The sequence below is a fragment of the Accipiter gentilis genome, chromosome 26 (genome assembly GCF_929443795.1).
Source record: "Accipiter gentilis chromosome 26, bAccGen1.1, whole genome shotgun sequence".
Taxonomy (NCBI): domain Eukaryota; kingdom Metazoa; phylum Chordata; class Aves; order Accipitriformes; family Accipitridae; genus Astur; species Astur gentilis.
This window is the reverse complement of record NC_064905.1, coordinates 20,859,142-20,882,901: the sequence shown is the minus strand read 5'-3', so window position 1 is coordinate 20,882,901 and position 23,760 is coordinate 20,859,142. Positions and strand designations below refer to the sequence as shown.

The following is a 23,760-nucleotide window of genomic DNA, read 5'->3' as shown; positions in this document are numbered from 1 at the left end:
CAAGATGTAGCACTAGAAAACCGAATCCGTCGGCACATTTATTAGCCAAAACCAGCGCAAGCGCGCAGCAGCACCCAGTACACCCGCCCCCCGCAAAGGCCAGTGGCAGGGCAGCAGGACCAGGCAGGATTATTGACAGGCAACGATGCACTTTTAATTTTGCCTCAGAAACCGGTGGCCGGTGCTCGCTTCCAGGGAAACGGCCACCCCCTCCCCAGCCCGCCCGCCATCATCTTCCAGCCTCCTCGGCCCCGGCCCGCCTGAGGGCAGTCTGGGCCCAAGGAGAATCAACTCTCCCCCTTCCCCTCCGTCCCTACAGCCGCTCTGCCTCCCCCCAGGGAGCCATCCGTCGGCGGGCAGCCCCCACAGCGGGGCGAGGGCCCGACACCTTCCCAGCCCTGCGGCTGAGGCGGGACGGGGAGCGGACAGCCTTCCCCTCACGGCGGGCGGCGGGAAAACCCGGCGCCCCCGCCCGCCGGGCGCCGCGGGGTGATGGCGCCGCCTAGCGGGCGGCCGTTGGGTGCCGCCGCGCATGCGGGCTGGGGCGGGCTGGGCGCCGGTTTAACGGCGGGGACGAGGCGGTTCTTGAGGTGACGCTGCTTGTGGGGAGCGGGCGGTTGTCGTCCCCTGAGGGCAGCTGGAGCCCAGCCCTAATTTGTCTCCTCCCGCCTCTCTGAGGAGACGCGGTCCGAAATGGAGCCGTCCTGCTGGCAGAGCGCTGCCCCGGGCGGGAAGGCACCGCGGAAGAAACGCCGCTCGTCCCCGCTACCGGGGGCGGCCGTTCCTCCGGGCAGAGCCAGCAGGCGGGCCGGCGTCTCCCAGTCGTGTCGGCGGCTTCTCTTTGGGAGCGCGGGTCCCCGCGGGCCGGAGGCCGGCAGTAAGCGCCTTTCTTCCCGCCGGCGCCGTTCTGCGGGCCCCGCCGTGCTGGGCTGGAACGACCGCGGGGACCGGGCCGGGCCGGGAGGCCGCACCAGCGGGGAGGCGTCTGGGGCGGGGGCGAAGGCGGGAGGGGGCTGTGTGCTGTGTTTTGTCCAATACTTGTGTTTTCAGGGCAATTTGAGGAGCGGGTGAGGATGCCGGTCAGGTTGAGCCGCCCTCCGGGGAAGGTTCTTACCGATAGCGGTCTGATAAATCTTGTGTGGCTTCAGCGACCCCCACCCCAGCCGTCTAGCATTGGGTTTCTCAGCCTTTGTGTCCAGCCGAGGTGGTCCTGTGTGAGCTTGGGAAGCGGCTTGTTGCTACCCATGTCCCTTTTGGCATGGAGAACGCACGCAGCTGATCTGGAAACAGGGCTGTGTCCTCTGTTTTAGCTGTTAGTTAGTAATAAAAAGGGTTTTTCCTTTTTGTAAGGTGTCGTCGCCCCGTCCACCCCCCCATCTAATAATTTCCTTCAGCAATGGCAAGAAAAAACCTTGCCCGCCTTTGACAGGATAGTTTGAAAAATACCATAAAGTTGTGCCTCGAAGGGAACAGCCTCATTGTTGAATGCAGTTTAGCAGATCTCAGAGTTAAGAATTGGAGACCTTAAAGAAAAATCGCTGTCTGAAGAAAAGGTATGGGATTCAAGTAAAGGCTGACATTAATAGTGTGGCTTGCTAAAGTAAATGGGGAAGACCAGCGTGGGATGTCTTGGTCCCACACTGATCTTGGTAACTTAAAGGTAAGACTTTACTGTTACAGGGTACGATGAACATTAGCTTCTGTCTTGATCCTGCTCTGCTGGCTTGTGCTCTTGTAGGTGTTTAGTACTCTTGCATACATAACTGGGTGCAACTGGCAGCCCTGAGGACTGTTTGCTTTTCCTACTTATATATGCTTGGAAGAAAGAGGGAAAGGGATGAGTCCTGCTCATACGTTGTCCAGTCCTGAACTCCCAGGGAGTTTCAGCTAAAGGGCTCTCTGCAGTCCTGAGGAAATGTGGTACTTCAGACCCATTTCTTGGCATAGGGATGGATGCTCTTTTAACTTGCTTTCATAAAAGTGTAACTCAAAGTTTGGCTGTTTCTAGCTCCTAGCCACTGAAAATAAAACACAAAGCTAAACAACTTATAAAATTGGTTTTAGGGTAAGAAAATACATCCCTGAAATTTTCAGCTTCCTAAGTAATTGTGTCATCATGGCCTTTGGGATTATATACAGTGAGGACCAGTTTATATAGAAATTCCTATGATATTCCTCATAAACTCCATTTAAAACTGATTTAGACTCAAACTGCTTTGAACCTAGCTAAAGGTCACTTCCAAGGTATTTTCTTTTCTCTTTTAATCAGCAGGTTTCTGAAACACCTGAAGTAGTTCTTGAAGTCTGCTCTTTTTTTCGTCTTGCTGATATACTGCTTGAAAAAAAGCTTGGGTAAAAATAATAAAGCAAATTCGGACTTTACAGTGTTTGTGGTAGTAGGGTCAAAAATTGTGGGCATGGAAGAGGGGAAACTGCTAAAGGTGCCCTATTAGAAATAATCATCTAAATTCTAATATTAAAACTAAAACTACTGAACTACTTATTCTTCTCTAGGCCTGAAGAGAAAGTGCAGTGTGAAAACCCTACCAAAAATTAGAGAACATTCTGAAGTCACTGAAGTGAGCTATTCATGTAGCCAAAGGTCTGTTAGAACTCATTCAAATACACCATTATTAACACTAGCTAATCATTAATATTGTTTTGCCTGCATGAGATGTCTCTTGGAGATATGCAGTCTGAATTATCAGTAAACTGATGCTTGTCAGACTGTTTGTTGGCACCTCATGAAGATGTTTTGTAGTTTTTGTCCCCTTCCTGTAGAACAGTGTAGGTCTGTGTATTGAGCTCAGCTCTGTTCTTCAACTGCAGCAATCAAGTGAATGTCAAAGAAACAACAGACTTTGGAAAAAAAAAGAAAATAGAAGAAAGCACTGTGCTGCTGAAGGTGAGAATGCTGTCTTGCTCTTTATCTACTAGTAATTTATGGAGGATAAAGAAATGTGACATATTAAATTCTTTTTCTAATCAAGTAGAATTTGCTGTGAGTTATGTGCATGTGTGTGTGATCATTTTTGAGGCTGAACTTGGTCCTGTATTTTGGTGATATTTTCCTGTGTCTTTGGCCAGAATAAAAGCTGTTGGAGCTATTGGTAGCATGGGAAAACATCAATACTAATTATCCTTAATGAGGAAAGGTCATAGCAGTTGTGTTGTGTGGAAGATATCTCATTAGAGTGTGATTCCAGAGAATTGCTCACTTCTAGTTCAGACGCAGACCTTTGGCAAGTCACTGTTGCGCTCTTCCTCACATTAGTAAAACTGGAACACAGTATTTTGAGATGACTGAGCGGAAGTGTTACAGGACAGTTAATACTGCAGTGGTGAGAAAATAGTTCAACAGGTGTGTTTGAACTGAAATCTGCTACGGCAAAGGACTCCAGTGATATTAATGTAAAACTATTTTTCTTTAAAATGTTAGCTCTTATTTAGAGTCCAGCAATTATTTGTTTCCTGCAAATGCTTAGTTTCATAGAATACACTATGTACACAACATAATTGTATTTATAGAAATTGTCTAGGATTCTGAAAGTGAGCAGCATGAATTGGGCCTCTCTCTATCAAAAAAAAAAAAAAAAAAAGGAAAAAAACCCAAGGAAATTCATTACTCCACTGCTATCTTATGCATAACTTCAGTTGATGTCAGTAGCCTTCACTGGAAGTCTTGTCCAGCAAAGATTGTAGGATCAAATGATTGGGTATTCATTATGAATTTTAGAACTTTAAGTCAGATTGCAGATTTGTTAATGATGCATGAGACGCCCTGGTACAAATTACACTGTGAATAGCAAGTTTAAGTGGTAGAGTACCAGACAGTAAGTTTCTGAGGATCTACTAATGTAGGAATACATTTAATTGCATTTCTTTGTCTACATCCAGTTTTCTCAGGTTGTTTGTATTGGTCATTTGATTTTTAGGAATCCCTGATAATCAACTCTGAAAGTAATGAAAGTTTGAAAAATGCTGAAGTGACTTCAAGTGAGTATAATGGCAATACATTATATTATTAAATATATTTTTGTATCTGTATAAAACTAAATGTAAAATTAATTACATAATTTTAACTGTATTTCTATAAAAGTACTGGTGTGCTGTTCTTGTACTTGTTCTGACCGCATGATATTAGAAAGTACAGGTTTTGAGACCACTGGCTAGACTTCTGCCTCTTATTCCAGCATGTGGCTTGGTTCACATGAATTGATTGTCAGCAGCACAAACAGGATAGGAGACCTACAAGACCTGAGACAGTTTTGAGTCCAGCCTGTTGAAAACCACACGAACTTGGTTTTTATCATTGACAGAACTAGTTACTGATGCAAGTTCTTCAGTTTACTCAAAACTGCATTTTTAAACGCTTGTGCCTAAACAGTTTGTCCTTCTGAAAACAAAGCTGACTAAGAATTACCTTATCAAAGGCTAAATACTTCAGGTATTTCTAGTGAGCCTTGGGCATGGAAGGTGTCTTCTGTTAGCTTATAGTAGTGTAAATGGGCCTTCAGGACGCCCTTTGTTTATTTGTTTCTTTAATTGTATTATGAAGCGGTATAAGATACTGACTTGACAATATTTAGCTCATCACAGGAATGAGACTTAGATAAGGAAATCCTGATGCTTTGTACAAGATGATATTTTTTTTTGGTAGCTGCCTTTTTTGTCTTTTTCTCTAGGTACAGGAATGACTCTTCCCACAGGTGTTTCAACCTTTCTCCTAGAGTGTTTAGATGTAGATTCAACTGCAGATTATAATGCAGGTACTAGTGACAGCCTGAACAGTTGCCCATCCCCTGAAACATTCAGAGATGATGGCTCAGGTGAGACTTGTGGATTTTTTTGAGCTTTATTTGATGTAGAAAATGTGGGCGGACTATCTATAATAGAAAGACTAGTGGCCTCTCTTGGTGTGACTCACCAGGTCAGATCTTTGTTATAAGCCAACCTGTGCTTAACATGGGTTCTGTATATCTGGTCCTCCAATCCAGTGTGAATCAGGTCCTGGTGTAATTTGAATCATACTGTAAAATTAAAGTATTTCCTGTTGACACAAGCTCTTTATTGAGGATGAACAACAAACCTGTTTTGAGCCAAATTCCTCCCAAACTTTTCTGCAGCTGTATGAGCCCAGACAATGCTTATACTTTGCTTTAAAGTTCCTGTCTTGCAAATGTGATTGCCTTCAGTTTGGTCACAAATTTAATAACTCAATGAATTTCAGCGCCAGAAGCTTGCATTTACATCTTTTTTGTCCAGAAAGAAGTAATTTTTACTCTGAGGACTCCGGCAAGTACAAGAACTCTACTCTCCTGGACTCCAGCAAAGCAGTGACCATAGATAAGATGCCGCAGATCTCAAATCTTTCAGCAATATTAGGTAAGTCTTTTCTACAATGCTTCAGAACATATGCATAAAGAACTTTAACTCTAGTGCAAGGAACCTGTATAAAGTATGTAATGATGGCATGCCTGCATGACAGGGAACAGCTCCTTGTTAGTGGTCTGTGTTTGCTTCTAATGTCTTGCTTTATACTTTAGTGTGCACTAAAATATTGTCTGGTCTGCTTAGCTTTTAAAGTTTAGCTTTTATGTTTTTTAGAACCTGTGCGAGAGGATTTTCGAGACCAATACACTAGAAGGTAATCTGCAAATCAGACTCTTTGATGCATCTAAATGTTCAGGTTTTTCTCTTTTGAATGATATTTAAAAGAAAGGCTAGTATGAATAAGCCTGTGATCCTGCAAACACTTCTGTTGAGTTTCAGCTACCTGAGTCCTCACTAACTTTGAAATTGGTGCATTAAGTCTTGTAAGAGTTTGCCTTGCAGAATTTTGTTTTGGTCTTGCAGCTGTAGGGAAATGAATGTAAGAAAACTCAGTGAAGGATTTTGTGGAAGAGGAAGGTGATGTTTATTTACAAAATCCCTAAATAAGTTGCTGTTATCCAATTGCACTTAACTCTGTTGGATTTCATTCAGTCACAGGCAGCAGGATGCGTGTGCCCAGGCAGTCTGGCCAGGATTGGCTCTGCAGTACAAAGTATGAAGGTTACCTGTGGTCAAGTCTCTGGCGTTCTGTGCTTGCCTGGGACAAAATTAGGTTTTGGGCAGATATTTTATGTTTTTTAGGAATCATCAGCTTATATGGGGCACTCTTTTGCTTCAGAATCTTGCTGACTTCAGTCTTCATAAATCTTGGGCCAGGTTGCTGCCCATTGTCAGGTTTTTTTATTTGGAATACATGTCTAGGAGGAAGCAGAATGGTGTATGTGATATGCTGTGACCCTATTGCCACCCTCCTGTTGTCAGCAAGAAAACGTGACATCCTAACAAGTCATCTGTGGTGTGGTTTTATCACAATGAAGGGTCTTCTATAGTTGGCCTTGTCATAGTGCTGCCTTCAGGTCCTGACATAACAATCTGAGTAACATGAGTGTTTTTCTAGGAACAGTATCATTTCTTTTAACCCTTTTGCTGCTGTTTAGTCTTACATGCAGACATTTCCATTCATAACTCATTTATACCAATCCTACAGCGTTACAGATCTCTACACAATTCAATCTGAGTTTTCTTGTGAACCTAATTTTCTGCTGCATACTCCTTAAATATGTTCTGTCCTGGTATGCTTCAGTGCTGAGTACTTTACTGTAGTGAATGTCTTCTGTGGGTCTTAAATTGCAAGTATCTTCAGAATAAGCTGTGTGACTTGATGAACTATTAAATAACTGTAAAGTGTGATGAAGTAACTCAGTAACAATATTTTTAAAAATAAACTTTATCCCTTTTTGCTCAGTCTATATTTTCCTATGATTTCCTTATACATTGTGGTTTTTTTAATGTTACCATTTATTCAGAATACTTGTTCACTTTTTTTTTCTTCCTCTCCTAGAAAGAGACCATCAAATTCCAATTACAGTTCTTCAGCATTAAGTGTTTCAACTACTCTGGCAGGTAAAATATGACCTGAAGCAGTTGTACTAGCTGGGAGACAACAGAATATCCTACCCAAACTTAAATGATGGCAGAATATCAGAACCAGGTTTCCACTGGGTCATTTGTCCTGCTGGCACAGGCTAAGCTCAATTGTGTCTAGAAAGGAAAGTGTGAATTTAAAATTTTCCCTGTAAATAAGACTTGGTTCTAATTAACATGTTAGGAGAAGGAAAAAAAAAAACAAAAAACCAAACCAAACAAAAAACCCCAAACCCTGAATTTTTCCATTTCATCACCTGTGATGCTCAATGAAAGTGAGCATTTCTTATTTAACTTATCCAGGAACAAAACTGTTTGTGTCATGGTCCTTACTTGAACTTATTTCACAGCAGCTTCACAAATGCTATTAGGAGTCCCTCATGTAACTACAGTTCTGAACTGTGACTGATGCAATTCTGGCTATGGCCCAGGTACCACATAATGTTTCCCTGCTTAATTTGGACTGTAGTAGCAGCAGAAGTTGCCAGTGGCAAAGACTGCTGTGATTATGCAGTTCCTCTGCTCCCACAGTATGTGTGTCTAGCAGTAAACAGCCAGGTGGACATTAGATTAATAAGCAACCTTGTTTCCTCAAGGAAAGGGAGAGAAGTAAAGCAGCCCTGTTGGTGGGGAGAGGGAGATGAGGATTTTATTGAAGGCAGGAAGTCTGTTTACATGGATGGCTTTGGAATGATCTCTCTTTGAAAACCATCCTGTGAGACATGGGTTGGAGACTAGCTGTGGTCTTTGTCTCAAAGTTAATTAATTTGTTGGAAATTTATCACAGGAAAAAAAGTCTGTAAAATTACAGCTGGAAGAGAGAGAACTCCAGACCTAAAAACTGGTATGCGCTGTTCTTCACCGTTAGGACCGGAAACAAAGGTGAAAGATCCTTAATAAATCAGCCAGGTTGTAACACAGGTGACTTGCTCCCTTGCTCCTTCCTCGTATAGGTGGAAGACTCCACCTCAAAGCATAGTAGTTCCCTTGAAAGGGCTGCCTGCAGGCAATGGCAGGGAACCAGTAGCTTGCCTCTGCCTCTGGATAGCAGTAATAGTCATGGATACCCCCTAAGCTTACTGTTTTTCAGACTGACTGTATCAGTGGTACCAAACCAGTTGTATAGAGCTTGAGTATGACTGTGGGAGTCTCTTTGTTAGTGCTTACCAGACTATAGAGATTCACTTTATAACACAAAATGTAATTGTTTCACCCTTTAGCCTGACAATCAAACTGCTAAACCCAAAATGCTGAAGTGTAAGAGAAAAGAAAAAAATTCTAATGCATTAGAAGAAGGTACATCATCATCGTTCAGTCGGCTTGATGCCCCAGGAAACACTGCAGCCAAATCAGTGGGGTTGTTGACAGCAGAAGTACTGCCATCCAAACAGACAGATGCTGTGGTGGTAAGTATTGCCATTGTGCCTTGCTAATTAGCAAATGCATATAATTGAAGTAAGAGTTTTGAATCATGACAGAAGTTTTAATTAAATATGAGAAGTGGTAAGAAGTGCTTTATCCCCTAGTTGTGGAGGGGACCTGAAATGTGTGTGTTCTGTGCTGTAGTAAACTGATTCTTTGTCTTGGAGACTGTAAGACCAAAAAACAGTGAATGACAGGAATTCAGTACTTAAACCTGAAAAACTACTAGCAATTCTAAATTGAGTTCTTATAAATAGTACTGTGTACGAGGGGAATACTGTACGACTAACAAGAAACAGCAAAGAATTTGAAACTGATACTGAATTCTTCTCTGGTTTTGTTTGCAAATAAGTTCCACCATGCTGATCATAGAGGAAAAGAAAGCCCTAAAAAATCTTGGTTATTCTCAGCCTGCAGAACTAGATTTTGTCTAAAACCAAATAAATCATTCTTCATGGCACAGTCCAATTCTGGCTATCCTCAGGCTAGAATACGAATTGCACAACAAACTACTTGTTAAATTCTATTAGCTAGACAGTCAAACTACAACAAAAAACCTAGGTATCTGTTTTGTATTCTTACAACATCTAATGTAAAAACAGCACCTAGTAGCCTTACTTGCGTTACCCCTTCGATACAAATAAACTTGATATTTAAATGCCAGTTTGATTTCTTTATCAGTAAAGGCAGTACAGTACTACCACTTCTCTCTGGAGGAATAGAAGTGATGTCTGTTGCTTTCATGCCATAGCTCCCAACTGAATCGGTAAACTGTAAAATTTTTGAGAAAAAGGGAAACTGTTACAGTAGAAAGACTGCTTAATTTTGCACCACATTATTTCGCAGGAAAACATACTGGCCTTTCCTAGTGTTGTTGCAAGCATACTTGAGTTTATGGATACTGGATTAAAAGAGAACATCAGGGTCTTGTTGGAGGCTGGAGACAGGAATCACTGGAGTTCTAAATCGTATTTTTGAAGCAATAGAACATCTTTTGTGTGTGCCAACAGGTGTTGGCCAATTTGAATTGTTGTCTATTACTTAATTGGGCAGTTATGCTGTATGTTTTGTATTTTGACGGAGCTGTAGCTTAGCTTGTCACCAGTGTGCAAAGCCTCACCTGGGGAAGACCTATTCCTGAACACCACAGGTCTGTATGTAAATTCAGAAGGAATTGTTTCTGCATCTCTGAGCTCGGAAAAAGAAAGTATTCCTCTAAGTCCAGAAGAAAATAATATGTTTAGTGTTCTAATTTTATTGCACTCTTTAAATCCTGTTTTGGCATGCTAGTATGTAATGTACTATATATCTAAACCTAACAGTATTACAAACAGCTGAAGAGAATGTTTAAGCTTTGCAGCTCCCTATCACCCTTTCTGATAGCATATTAAGTGTACACAAGTAGTCTTAAATGTTTTCTAATGACATCCCTTGAAATCTGCATGTCATGTCTAATTTCCCTAGAAGAAAGATAGAAGAATATTTCTTCAGTGGAAATAGTTGTGTGAATAAAATATTAATCTTTTCAGCCTCTGTGTGGCAAACAAGAAATCTGCTCCATTGTCAGAACTTCACCATGCCAGAGGCACTCCAGGCTTCACCAAATTCCAGTTAACACAGAAGCGTTCTGGCTTCCCAAAGGAGTGCCTGAAGGTAATAAAATACAGAATTGGTTCACTGTGCAGATGGTAACTGGCTATTTGAGTGTTTAAAGGTTTGGGTTTTGCTTGTGTTTTTTTTTAAAGTCTGGCTATTTGGAAAAATCACAAGGCTAAAGAGTAAAAGACGCTGAAAACTTCAAATTTCTGACTTAACAGTGTTCTTGTGCGACAGTACTTCACTAACAAAGTACACTAATGTTGTCTCCTCCAAGGGTCTTTATCATAGGAATTAATGCAATCAAGCCATTTCATAGGCTGCATCATTAAGGCCAGAAGGTGCTAAGGGGTAACTCTGGAAATATCTGCACCCCTTCCAGTTGCTTCTAAACACAACTTTGAGCTTCACTCATACTGCTTGTGCGGAGACTCCCTAGAAGAGATACCAGCTTGTTTAGTAAATTATTATTCTGTGCCTTATTTCTATGGTGAATATGTCTGACTTCAGCTTTCAGCCGTCAGTGTGTTTTATATCTTGCTCAGCTAAACTGAGCTCTTTGGGATCCAGTATTTTTCCCCTCTGAAAGTAGTTCAAGTAGTAATAGGGTATGTTTTTCTTTAAAGATTCTCAGTTTCTCTCTAAAGGTTTCTGCTTTTTTTTTCTCCTGAGACCCTTAACATAGGGGAAGATCGTTTCCTCACTTCCTAGACTTTTATTAAACAAAAATGAGAACTCTGTACAAATCTCATTGCTCCTGTACAGGTAGAATCTCCTCCCTTTCTGATCTCTCTTGCAGTTTCTTAGTCTGCCACTGGATGGCATGTGTCTTCCTAAATTTGAAGTAGTTCTTTATAGAGAATGTCTGCAAGTTGTCTGCAAGTTACATTTGTCATTTATGCTGCATTAATTTAATACAGAGATACTGCATAAGCATAATGGCTTTCAAAAATACTGAATATACACAAATTTTTAATGGAATTGCAGTCTCTTAGGTCCAAATACTCTCCTACTTTATTACAGATTGAGTTACATACAGTATCTAGAATGCAGGAAGGTGCTTTTATGTGTGTGTATGTGTTAATGGCAATCATCTGATGCTTCTGTACAGATCAAAGAACAAGGATGTTAAGTCATGTGCCCAAGAGAGTTGTAATACAGAACATAGGTTGTACTTGGTAGGGAAGTAGATCTCAGAAATCGGCAAGTGTTGTCAGAACAAAAGTTTGGTTTTGTTACTGCTCTTCTAGAGGAGCCTGGGAATCAGGAATTAGACTGCCTAAAGGTGCTGGTGGTGTTTTTCCATGCTGGATGTTTTCATCTCTGCTCAAGGAGTCTCTCAGATGATGCTCTTTTTCACTAGGAATGTACATACACTCAAAACTATTGTTCTCTTCTCGCTGTTGATCTACAAGATTGATTCCTCCAAACAAATGATGGCATAGGTATCTATTGAACACCTAAACAGCTCGTCAGATCAATGAGCTTTCTCTTACACTTGAGAATGTGCCACTTTACTGATAGTGTTTAACTTACCACTTTTTTCCCCAGATATTATTACGAGTACCAAAAATTGGATCTACTGTAAACACAGATGAGACCTCTGGGTTTCAGCAGGAGTCAACAGAAGAAATAACTGTCTTGCTACTGTGGCAGGGAGGTGAAACAGAACTACTAACCAGTAATTAACGGCTGTAATTTTTTGGCACATAAATTATTTGAAATTTAGTGTAATGCTTTGCAGTAAGCTTGTAAGTAGTTTACTCCAGTACTTAATATTAAATTGTTTTGTACAAGCAACTAGATCTTATTCTGGGCATTGTTCTGGAAGGATTCCATAAAGATGATTCTTAGTTCATTTAGGTTTTAAAAAAGTGTGACTCAAGAACAGCAGACCAAATTGCATTAATGGAATTATTTCTGTTTCTCCTCTGCTAAGATTTCTGGATTTTTCTAGTAGCGTTAGCATCTAAAGATGTGACCTCTACTTGAGTTAAGAAGTGTTAACACTGTTTATAAAGGTAACTGCATCCTGGAAATGGGTATGTAAAGCATTCACGTACTCTCAGGGACTCAGAAGTCAGTAATACGCTACCATTAAACTCCCTGAACGCTTAGGTCTGCAGAACTTTGGAGGTACAGGACTCTGTGGGTTCTGCTGTAACCTGATTTCTAAACATGAATATAGATCATCTTCACCCTACCATCACTGCAAGCTAGCTTTTTCTGGTCAGCACTGTCACCGTTCTTGGCACATCCACTGCCCAACCACTGTCATCTCGGAGTCCTTCCCATTTCATCTCAGTTATTTTGGGATATCACCTATCTCTGTGGTTGTTTCTTCTAGTGGCTTCAGACTTGTGCAGAGGAAGCCAGGTGCCTTACATGAATACAAGGGTGGAAAAAAACCTTTTATAGCTGAACTGTCTCAAGACCTGGATATTGGCATTCTGGATTTTGAGGTTACTCCTCACACTAAGTGGCACACGAGTTAGATTCCCAGTGTTTCCAGTTCAGCTTGTGGATTGTTAATCCGTGTCGTTCTTTGGCAGCGTGCTGAATGCCTCAGAACACTGACAAGAGCACGGTTTTTCTCCACTTGAATTCACTGCAAGGTAAAGTAGTTTGGATCCTTAAAGCATTCTCACTACAACACTCATTACTCAGACTCTTCTGTAGACATAAAGGAAGTTTTTCAATGTTTTGAACTGATAGTCTGACTTTCCAATCCTCTTGAAGTCTGAGTTTGTTTTTCAGTATTATCACCCAGAACATTCACGCCCTGGAAGGGAGTTCTGTATTTCCAAAAAGAGCATGTCAATAAAGACTTATGAAGTCCACAACTTCAATTAGTTTGACTACATTTGAAAATACCTCAGAAAGTTCAGATCCTGAGCATTTTCCCATTGCTCTGGGGTAGAAGGAAGTGCAAATAAATGCTGCTAGATTAGTCTATGAACAAGTATTGTATAAACATACTATATGGCTCAAGGTTAAAAATTATGCTATTAAGTTGTTTTTCCTTTAAGCATTAGGAGAATGAGTTCTGCCAAAAACTCCTTGGAGTCCTCTCGGGTATGCTTCTAATTATCAATATCCTTGTTCTTGCAAATACTAAGCCACTGGTAATTATGCAAGAATCTAGAGCCCGTAGGAGATAGAGGTGAGCTCCTTGATGTAGCTTTAAGCAAAATTGAAAGTTATCTATGTAGTCAGTTGTGATTATGATGATTGTTCAAGTAAAGGATGGTCCAGAATAAGAGAGGTGTTTATCGTAAGGCTATTCTAGGAGTCCTCGGAAAAAACACTTATTTTGCCCCAAACCATTTTGTAGTTTCTATACAAGAAAAAGGCTAATACTAGCAAACTAACTAGAGAGTACAGGAGGAGAAAATATGGCATGTAACTGTGGAGTTGGCTGTAGCAGCCTGAATATTGCCGAGTTCTGCTTTTGTTTTTCTTGATGTGATGAGGCTATACAGGAGGACAGAAATACCACGAACCACAATCTCTCTTGTCCTTCAGTTACGAAAGCGCTGCTTCTTATTTTCCTCTTTTGTCTGACTCTTGGAGAAAGTGTAATTAATTACCAGGCTAGCTCTCTGCCCCAGGGAAGGAAATTTTACTCATTTTGAGGCCGCAACAATATCTACTCTTGTTCTGCTTTTCTCAAAGGGAAGGCATTTTCCCCTGTTTTGGTTTTAAACTGAAGAATGACTGCATAAAATTTCATTCAGAGTGGAAACTGGCTCTTCCATATTAGTGGATAAAGGTTATGGGTCACAGCCAGTTAATGGGTAGTACAGAAGAGCTTATTTGTGCAGTGATTTGGGAGAGAAATCTGTTCAGTGTCAGTAGGGCTGCTCTGGCACATCCTAGACATGATGAAGTCTTAATGGCTTGAATGGAATCGCTTACAGTGAGTCAGTCCATGCAAGAACTGTGATAATACTTTATTGCTAGGAATTGCGCATCACAGATGTGCGTTTAGTAAATGTATACATGAATCTGTTAGAGGTTTTTCATTTACACTGTTTGGTTATTTGCGTTATCTGAAGTGTGGTTCTAGGAGACTTCACTTAAAGTGCTCGGAGATGATGGAAGATGTTTGCTTCTTGCACCGGAGTGCTATAGGGGTAGGTGTACTAAGGGCTTACATGCAAGTAGTTCTGTTTTGATTTATAATCTCTAAACACAGAAAGCAGAGGTTTGGGGCCCAAGGCAATGCGTACTGAATGGACACACAAGTTGAAATTCATGTTCTTTGTGTAGATATGAAGATTTGCCTACAGGGAGGTTTTTACAGGAAAATGGATGATTAATTTATCCCCTTTTCTCTTACTGTCCATCCTCCGCTCCCTTGATTTAAGGTATGTCAATCAAGCCTATTGGCATCACTTGCTGTTAATTTAGGAGTTTTGGAACAGGTTACTGTTTGCTTTTAAAGGGACTCCATCAGGTTGAATTGCAATGCACTTGAGATTAGCTGAATCTTCATTGCCTTAAATTGTGAAACTATGGAAAGCCAAGTTGTATGTCCTGGCCAAAATTCTATTATTTCATAGTGTTCCCTGAGGACTTTTTGTGTTTGAGACTGTATTTACATGCCCATCTTGAAGCTAGGAGGCTTTCACATGGTGAAAGGATGTAAGGGTCTGTTATCTGTAAATCTATGGCAGGCAGGCAGGCATATCTATCTTCCCTACAGAACAAGGGGAAAAAGATGCATCTAAACATCAATTCCTATTTTCTGTTAGAATTATCTTCAACGTATAGTAGATGAAGAACAAAGTTCCTACAGATGGCTGGTTGTGAGGAATCGTATAGATATGTTACACATGTACTAAATTACGCCTTTTAAAAGTAATCTGCTTAATTTAATCTTACATCATGCACTGTTTTAGTTTAATTCCAGTTTCTAGGGAAAGCAGATGAGTCAGTTTTGTCAGTCCTTAATTAAACTTCCTAGTAGTGTTGTATCTGAACAGTGAGCCATTGAAAGAGACTGTTAACTGTAACCAGCATTTCCATTTCATTTCAACATTTGCTAATAAAGACTTTTGCAAAAATCCACAGATCCTCTTGATTTTATGAAGCCTGTCACACTTTTTGCTTATATACCTGTTCTGGATTCACCTGCTGGGTATCGTGTCCTAAATACTACTTTGTAGATGGATGTTTTATTTGTAATGATGGCTTCCCTGCGCTTGCAAATGCGGGCAGTCCACCTTCCCTGTAGGTTTTGAATCGAGCGCATCTGAGCTGTGCTATTTCTGTTACTGCTCTGGGAGAATCACTTCAGGTACAGGGAAGGAAGGGACAGGAGCTGGATTTTTCAAGGTTTAGGGGTAAAAGAAGTCATGGCCTGTCTCTGCTGCACCCCTGCACGCAGAGCCCCTAAAGCCCTGGGGTTACAGCAACAAGAAAGACTCGACGCCTGGGTCGTGACCCTCTTTTTGCCTTTCTGCTGCTTTTCTCTCAACTTGTCTCGGAAGAAGGCAAACAAACCAGCGGCGTGGTGTCACCCCCACCTCTCCCTGTCCAGCCTCTGGGGGAAACACCTCAGCCCCGCTTCGCGCCGTCCCGGCTTCCCGACAGAGACCCGCGGCGGCGCAGGCAGGCTGCGCCCGCAGGAGCTGCCCAGGCGACCGGGGCTGGCGGGACCCCGGCCTCGATCGCCGCAGCGGGGCCCCGCTCTCCCCATCGCTCGGCGATTCCCCCCACAACCAACCACGGGAGGGCGGGGCTTCAGGCTGTCGCTCCATCCGCGGGACGGCCGGCGCAGCCAGTCAACGTCCAGAAAGCCGCGCAGCGCCCCGCCCCGCCGGCCCGCCCTCCCTCCCCTTTCTGGCAGAGCCGAGTGACTAATTTCTGTCATATGACTGTGACACCGAATGGAGTCGGGCGGGCGGAACTAGCCGCGGCGAGGGGACGGCGCTGCGCGGAGCCCAGCGCCTCGGCGGCGGGGGCTCAGCGGCGGCGCCCCAAGATGCCGCCTACCCTGTTCCAGAAGCTCTTCAACAAGAAACACGGATTGATCTCTCCGGCCAGGGACGCCCGGGACGATTGCGTTTTCAGGTAAGCGGGACGGGGGACCGGCCCTCCTTCCCCCCCGACCCAAACTTCTTGCGCCGAGTTTCCTGCCGACCTCCGCCGCCCTCCCTGCTCCAGAGAGGGGCGGGCGAGCGGGCGGTAGCCCCCCTTTCCCCTTTCGGCAGCCGCCCGTGCTGCAGCGGGGCCGCTCGCCGCTGTTCCCCCGCTCTCCTCAGCCCCGCTCCTACCGCTGGCCCCCGGGGTCCGTGTCCCCCCCCCGCCCCGCCGCGGGAGCCCCGGGGGCGCGGAGGTCTTGTTCCCGGTCCGGGCCCCCTCAGGCGGGCGTTGGGCGGGAGCCTTCTCCCACACACACACACCTCGCCGGGGCCGCCACGTCGGGACGGCCGCTCTGTCTCCTCAACGGCTGCCTCCCCTCCCGGGGGCCGCCTCTCCTCAGGGCTGGGCCGAGCCTCCCCCTCCCCTCAGGGCGGCCCCCTCACAGCGCAGTCGTGTTTTCCCCCCACCCCGGGCAGCCCGCTGCGGAGCGGGGATCAGCCCCCCCACAACCCCAGCTCGGCCCCATCGTTGTCGCCTTCCTGTGGGTTTCACCCGGTCGTGATCAGCGCTCGCCCCCCCCCACCCCCCCCGGGGCGGGTGTGGGGCCGGGGGATGCCGCGGGTGGGTGAGGGGGGAAAAAAGGCGCCATTCCGCTTGAGGCGGGCGGGCGGCTGGTCATCCCCAGGGAGCAATCTCAGAAACGTGGAGGAAGGCAAAAGGCGGAGGGGGGGGGAAGAGAAAACGTGAAGTTTTGGCCGCTGCCAAGAGAGGTGTAGGGTTTCTGGTGAAATTTGTCATGCTCTAACCGCAACAAAACTGGATCCGCCGAGAGGTGCCAAGCACAACACGGGCAGGCAGGAAAGGGAGACCTTTCCCTGCCCACTCGAGTGGGGTGGGCTGCTGGAGAAGGGCGGCCGTGTTGGGGGTCACGAAACCCCTCGGTGGGGTTTCGGTTGGCGGCTTGGGTTCGCTGTCCTGCGTGGGGACTCGGTGCGGGGAGAGGGTTTGCTCGGGCTTCTGAGCCGGGGCCTAGAAATGACCCAGGGCCTCCTCGGGGGGTTAGTTCGGGTGGAAACAGGTAGTTTTTGTGGCTGTAAAATAAGTGTTGTTGCACGAGTGGGATGATGACTACTCTCGAAAGTGATGCAGTCCGCGTCCTGGCTGGCGTAGCGAAGAGGTAACCTGCAAAATCGTTTCAAAGGGTAGGGTTTGTGACTTGGATGCAAATACGGTATGCTTTGTTAGTAAGAGTTAGGCGCTTCTTGAAACACTTCTAACAATGTGGTAAAGCTCTCCTCCCACCCGCTGTCTTTAAAGTTATTGCCTACAAATGATCAGCCCTTGGGTTGCTCTGTAAAGGGAGATCTCTCACTGATGGGCTTAATTTTATGTGGTGGGATATTCCTTTTAGCTGCAGTGATACAATTTAGCAATTTAGGTGGTTAATAGTATATCGCGGTAATTTGGGCCTCTCAGTTTTCACAGAATGTTGATGGGTCTTTTTGTGTCTGTATTGGAGTCAGGACACGCTCCTGGACATTACCTGAAATCCAGTGCTTTAACTCTAGCGCACACCTTCTGAAGACACTCACTGATCACAGCTGCTCACACATCTTTCTGCTGTTTACTGCACAGGCGTTTCCTTTTTTTAATTATCTTTTCTAAGAGATGAAACATTTCAATGATGTCTGTGTCATCATCTTACTTTCTAAATGAGCTTGATACTGGGATCAGACCCCTTGGTGGGGAAGGGGCGCTAGGACTGCTCTGTATAATTGCCTTGCCTTTTCCAACCTTGTTAAGACATTTCTTAGTGATGGATTTGTATAGAGACTGGTGCTTAATTCGACAGCTGCAGTGCAGACCCTGGGGCAGAAACGTGGGGATCTCCCCTCTGTTGAAAGGAGTGAGAGTCAGTACTGGCAAGGTCTCTTCTTCCCTCTTCACCTGCATCGTTCCGTGCCAAACTGGATGTGAAATTTTAAAAGAGACCTGTCACTCTGTCTGCTCTTACCTTTCTCTGTTTATGTAGTGCTCTTTCACTTTGTGATGTGAACTGTCAACCGGTAACTAGTGAATTTGTGGTTAATTTCTTTTTGGCGGACCCACAGGTATAAAATCCCAGGAGATGGCTGATGGTTCTGACTGAGACTCTGGGTGTGGGTGGGAGACCCGGCTCTTGCGTAGGAGAGCCAAGTATTTTTTTGAAGACTAATACAGATGCCCTCTAGGCAAGTTGCCTAAAGGCTGCTTTCATTTTCCAAATGGGGATAAGTCTTTAGTTAATTCTTACTATGTATGGTCTTATCAGTTACTGGTGAAACTTTTGGATAATATACAAAATAAAGACCATTATTTATTACAGCTGAGTCTTCAGAGACTGTAAGGAAGCACTCTGGATTTTTAGGCTGTTCATGGTTCCAGTAAACCTGAAGGCAACAGCCTTATCAATTTCACTGGGGCAAGGTTATGTTTATGGATTGATAGATTATTATCTGCTTATATTCTAAATAACAGAACATTTTCCAAATATTCTGAGGGTTGACTCAGAATATACTTCTGACTGTCTTCCCTTTGAAAGCTTTGTCCTCTTACTGAGAAGATTGTGTAGAACAACCATTAAAAAAAAAAAAATTCTTTTACTATATTTTGTGAATAATACATACTTAGCGAGAAAAGCCCAACTACTCTGGCAGTGACACCAGTGTAGCAGAACATTTAAGGATGATTTTGATGCTCATTCTTTTTTTGACTGTGAATATATTCTGCATTTCTGTCAGGCTTATTGTGAAAATTTACCAGGACATAAATTCTATTTAATCTGAGCTTACACTGTTTCAAAAATAAAACTATGCTTTTCAGGGGAAATGTATTTTGTTTAGTTGTTGGTTGGTTTGTTTTGTTTCGTTTTTTTCCTGCCCAAAATCTCTTTCTGTGCTGTGGGTGTGTGAAATTTTATGAGTCTGGGTCTAGCCAGACTGTGTAAAATCTTTCAGAACTAGGTGCTGGAGAGGTTAACAGTTCTGGTGATACGACCAGTAAGTTAGCAACTCTAAAGTGTTTGCTGATGTACCAGTTTGCCTTTTTTTTTTTTTTTAATATATATATATGTAAAAGCATTTTATTTTACAGAACAAGACTTGGGTAAATCACAATAGATCCAGTACATATTTGTATTTTAGCTCTGAAGTTTAACCAAGGGCAATTGGCAGCCTTGGCCCTTAGACTGAAATCTCTCAGTACAGCTCGACATTCACATGGTGAGCAAATATATTCAAAATTTTAGTAGTAAAATCTGTTTACAAGAAACACAAACACCTCCAGGTATTCTAGAGAAGAGACAAACCCTTAAGTTCCAAGGTGTAGAGTACCCGCTGTCTACTGCAAATAATACTCACGTGAGTGGATTTTCCCTGAGGGCAACTTTTACTATAAATAGGAGCTCGTGGCCATATTGTAGCATCTGGCACTGGCGGCTGCTGGTGACAGGAGAGCTCAGCCCAGGCTTGGGCTGTTACAGTTATTAGGAATATGAGATTTCAGATATGTTGTTTTCTAGAATTTCAGAATCAAAGTATTCCTGTTGTAAAAATATGTAAAGTGGTTAACATGAGTTGTGTGCTGTGCATGTCTAAAATGTATATGCACTTTTAAATAGCAATTAAATGAACCCTGTTCCAGAATTTTCTGATCAATTTCCCCAGTAAAATTGAAACAATCTTACAAAACTTCCTTAAACTAAGCAGAAATGATGCATTTCTGCTAAATATCGTATGGGCACACAAAGTATTCCACTGCACGTTTACATTACTGACTGCCACAGATACCAATTTCGAGCGACTATTTCTTTTCTGGCTTTCTAGGGGTCTGCTTGAGTGCTTTGGAGAAGAGGGAGCTGCTAAACCACTGGTAATTAGCTTTTTGTTCTTCAAAATGGGCTCAGTAGAATGAGCCCCAAACTCAGTAAGTTACTGAGAGGTCTCAGGCTTTGTATCTTTGTTGTTAAGATACGTGGGCAGTAATTCCAATGGTAAATACAGCTGTAAGGACTGCAGCAGAGTTTTTGCAGGAGAGTGTGTCTGTTGAGATAGTAATTGGGCTTGGAGCACTATTAAACCTATTGCCGAGGGAGAGGGATGGTCCTCTAATACTGAATTATGGACCTGGCACATTTTGGGGTTGTATGTAAGAGGGAAAGTCAGTGTTTCTTTTCATCTTACGTATGAAGTTCAAATACTTGTTCCCTTGTATCTCTATATATCCTTCCCACCTAGCTGGGGGTTAGAGACATTATTAGTTAGGAGTTCTTTTTACACTACAGCTCAATAAAAGTTTCAGTGTCTCTCTTTTTTTTTTCTTTGTCTTTTTTTTTTTTTTTTTAAAAAATCTAAGTAGCTCTAAAGAACCATCTCACCCCGAGGGGCATTCCACCAATGTTTGCAAACTGTTTTGCTCTTGTTAAAGCACCTGTTGTAGAGGTACAGCTGTGTGGTAATTGTTCAAGCTTGAAAGAACCCCTTCCAGTTTCGAGTCTTACCAACAGTGTGGAGTATCTTTGGGCACATTCTTCCTTTAGGGGTTTGCTTTGGTTATCTGGGTTTTTCTGATGAGCACAGTTTTCCAAGTGGGAAGATACAGGAAGAAATAACTTCAAACATTCTTTACATTATTTATGGAGAAGGCCATTTTCAGTCATCCTGGAAACATGCTTTCTTGGGGTCTTTCTCTAATACTTGCCGCTCCTTTATTGAGAGAATAATTTGCCAGGTTCCTGAGATATGAAAGGCCTAAGGCTGGCTGCAAAGTAGTATTTCCTGAAATCTGTCTAGGCAAGCATCCCCCATCAGCCCAGACGCTTTCTGTTCTCCATGGCAGTGACTTTAAATGGTATCCTGAGATTTGTTTCCTTTCACATAGTTTTTGGCAGCGGGATTCATCAAGGGAATTGCAATAGACCTAGAGCTGGAAATGGGTAGCATGATACAAAGATGCCTCACGAGCCAGTTCCTCTACAGAGCTATTGTTCTTGCACAGTAAAAAATGCTATATGCTGTCTTACAAAGGCATAATTGCTTCTTGAACTAGGAGCTAATTTCTTGAAATAAACTGTGAAGAGGCTCGGAGACATCTAACGACATGTAGCTGGGGACTTTTTAAAGTAGAGGCTGGAGTAAGGTGAAGGAGGAACATGAAAGTTGTCTTTACATTGATTTTTCCAGTCAAAGTTTTACCCACAAAACTTCTTGGTAAGTTTTCACATTATTTCTGAAGGTGGCTAGCACTGATGTAGATGATGTGGTATTGTTACAGGGACTGTTCAGTGTTTGTTCCTCCTGTGCTCAGAGCAGGGGTAACCACCACAGATTGCCATGTTGCTTTCCATTTTTAAGGTATGGGTTCATGAGATGCCAAAGGAGTTCAGAGCCAGCGGTGTTTGGACACTGTAGTACCATCAGGTTTGAGAGAGAGCTTAAAAAGTTGAACCGACAAAACCACTGCCAAAATTCTTATCGAATTAACCTTCCACAGCAAACAAGGTATCTTACTCCACCCAGTGAAAGGCTTTTCTGTCAACGGCAGGTAGCTTTGTCTACAGCCTGGCTTAGCCCAGGGAAGCAAATCTCTTGCCAAACCGTGTCAGTCCTTGTGAGCAATACAGCTAGTAAATTCACTACCCTAGCAGTGCCGCATAAGGCTTTTTTTTAAAGCTGTTCCTCAGCAGCGCTGTCAATGTGTCAAGCCAGTCTGACCAAAACCTGCTATTAATGAAATAGTGTGTTTTGTTATTTGTTCACTGCTGACATTCTCAAAGTCTTTCACCAATAGTTGTAAAACTCCTGGAATTTCACCACCTCAAAGTCTATCTTCAAAAAGAGCTTTAGCAGGACTTCATTTTGTAATAGCTCCAGCTTTTCATCTTTTCCGGTTATCTGATGAATTTAAAAAGATTTTATCCCATAATTTTTAAAGATTATTCAAATCCAAATTGTTCTTGTGTTTTTATTAAGTTCATTTCTGCCTTTTAGTGACCCTTAAGTTTTGTTTTTTATAAAAAAAAATCCATCTCTCCTGTAATATCTCTGGAAGAGTTTTTGGCTTTTTGGTTGCATTCATTAGCTTCAGTGTAGCAAGTTCTAGTAAATATTTCACTTTGATTTATGTGGATTTTTCTCTATCACTATGATGACTTTGGCCTGTATTTTGAAGTATATTGCTGTTTTCTAAAGTACTTCTTTCTGCCAAATCCTGTTTTGCATTTCCTGTCATCTGAGCTTTTATGTACCTTCCAGTGTTTTAAGTCAGCTTTCCTCTTGGAAGCAGAGACATATGAATTAATGGGTTCCAGTAAGCACGTCTGGAGCATGGAGAACATTTTGACAATTTCTGCTGAAGGGGCCACTCTTCAAAGCCCTCCCTGACACCGCTCTATATGTCTCCCAAGTGCTTCTCCAGGTAGGCATGTGTTGCTGCTGAAAGATCCAGCATGTCCTTGAAAATTACATGCTAGCTCTGAATAAGGCAATGCTGCAAGCTGGGTCTGTACAGTGGCTAAGTGAGCTGCAAAGCAGAGGGTTGGCGATCCAGCCAGTGATTGTTATTTACTCATATTATTGTCAGATCCAAAGGAATTAACTTGGATAAGTACCCGCATTGTGCTAGGTGCAAACGCAGAGAATAACCAAATAATTTGAAAACTGTTGGGGTGCTTGTGCCTACCTGATTTTGTGCCTTGGAAAATTTTCCTCTGCCCTGGTGGGAACGTACCCTGCCTAGCCCTTGCTTTGCTTCAGGTTCTTCCCATTGCCAGTGGAAGAGGGAGCCTGAACAGTGGAGTGGAAAAAGCCCTCTTCTGCTCGATTTTTTTTCTCTACTTTTTTAGAAGGAGGTAAAGATACAAAATGAGCTAACACACAGGTTAAGGGTCACCCTTACTGCCTTTCATACTGGCATCTCCCATGGTGGTTGGGATCTTGCGGTGACTTGAGAACTCGGCATCACGAGGTCATGCTGCCCTTAGTGGACATCACGAGGTTGGTGCCATCAGCATGCGCTCAGCTTCCTCCCAGCCTGCAACATCTCGTCCTCCCCCTGGGACGGCACGGGTTGTCTGATGACGGCCTGCAGTCCTCTGCCTCGCCAAGCTGCCCTTGGAATAGTCGCTTTCTTGGTTCCCCTTCCAGCTTTTCAACTCCTTCCTCTAAGTTAGAAATCTTTTTCAGGAGAGGTTGGAGTGAGTGAATTGCGTGGTGCCCTTTTGCCACCGGGATCTCTGCTGGTTAGGCCTTGGGCTGTGGTTCTAGTTTGGATCTTGCCAGCTGATCAGGTGAATCCTTTGATTTTACTTTGAGTTTTTCTTGAATTTCTGATTGTATGTGCTGGAAGCAAGTGTGGCAGTTTTCCTTCTGGATGGCATGGATGTTCTCTATCCTCTTCCCTATGGGTTTGACCCAATGTGGCTGAGACAGACCCTGCTCCCATGCTTGTTCTGTGGAGACAGAGTGAGCTGGCCCATCATCTCCACAGTGGGAGAAAGAGTAGGTTGACTTCTTGCCATGGTTTCTGCGTGTCCGAAAATGTATGTGTACGTATACTAGAGTAAAAATGCTTCTTTACACTTGGGTTACACTGGCAAGTGTTGTAAGAAGGTGTTTCTGTGAACTTAAGGGTACTGAT

General features: G+C 43.3%; 2 protein-coding genes across 3 annotated transcripts in view; both read left to right on the top strand.

The window, feature by feature from the left end:
* Positions 1-660: 660 nt before the first annotated feature.
* MEIKIN (meiotic kinetochore factor) lies at positions 661-15,018 on the top strand. Its single transcript, XM_049829806.1, has 14 exons — positions 661-877; positions 2,515-2,602; positions 2,830-2,905; positions 3,936-3,996; positions 4,686-4,829; positions 5,266-5,385; positions 5,608-5,647; positions 6,896-6,957; positions 7,766-7,860; positions 8,199-8,382; positions 8,743-8,828; positions 9,490-9,645; positions 9,930-10,053; positions 11,548-15,018. The coding sequence occupies exons 1-14, from the start codon at positions 694-696 to the stop codon at positions 11,592-11,594; spliced, it is 1,467 nt and encodes a 488-aa protein (XP_049685763.1). The 5' UTR covers positions 661-693; the 3' UTR covers positions 11,595-15,018.
* An 875-nt stretch (positions 15,019-15,893) lies between these two features.
* The window catches only part of FNIP1 (folliculin interacting protein 1), a 70,964-nt gene continuing 63,097 nt past the window's right edge, over positions 15,894-23,760 (top strand). For both annotated transcript variants that reach the window (XM_049830077.1, XM_049830075.1), the window contains exon 1: positions 15,894-16,074. In XM_049830077.1, the coding sequence (XP_049686034.1) occupies positions 15,986-16,074 (89 nt within the window). In that variant the 5' untranslated portion in view covers positions 15,894-15,985. The remainder of the gene's footprint in view (positions 16,075-23,760) is intronic.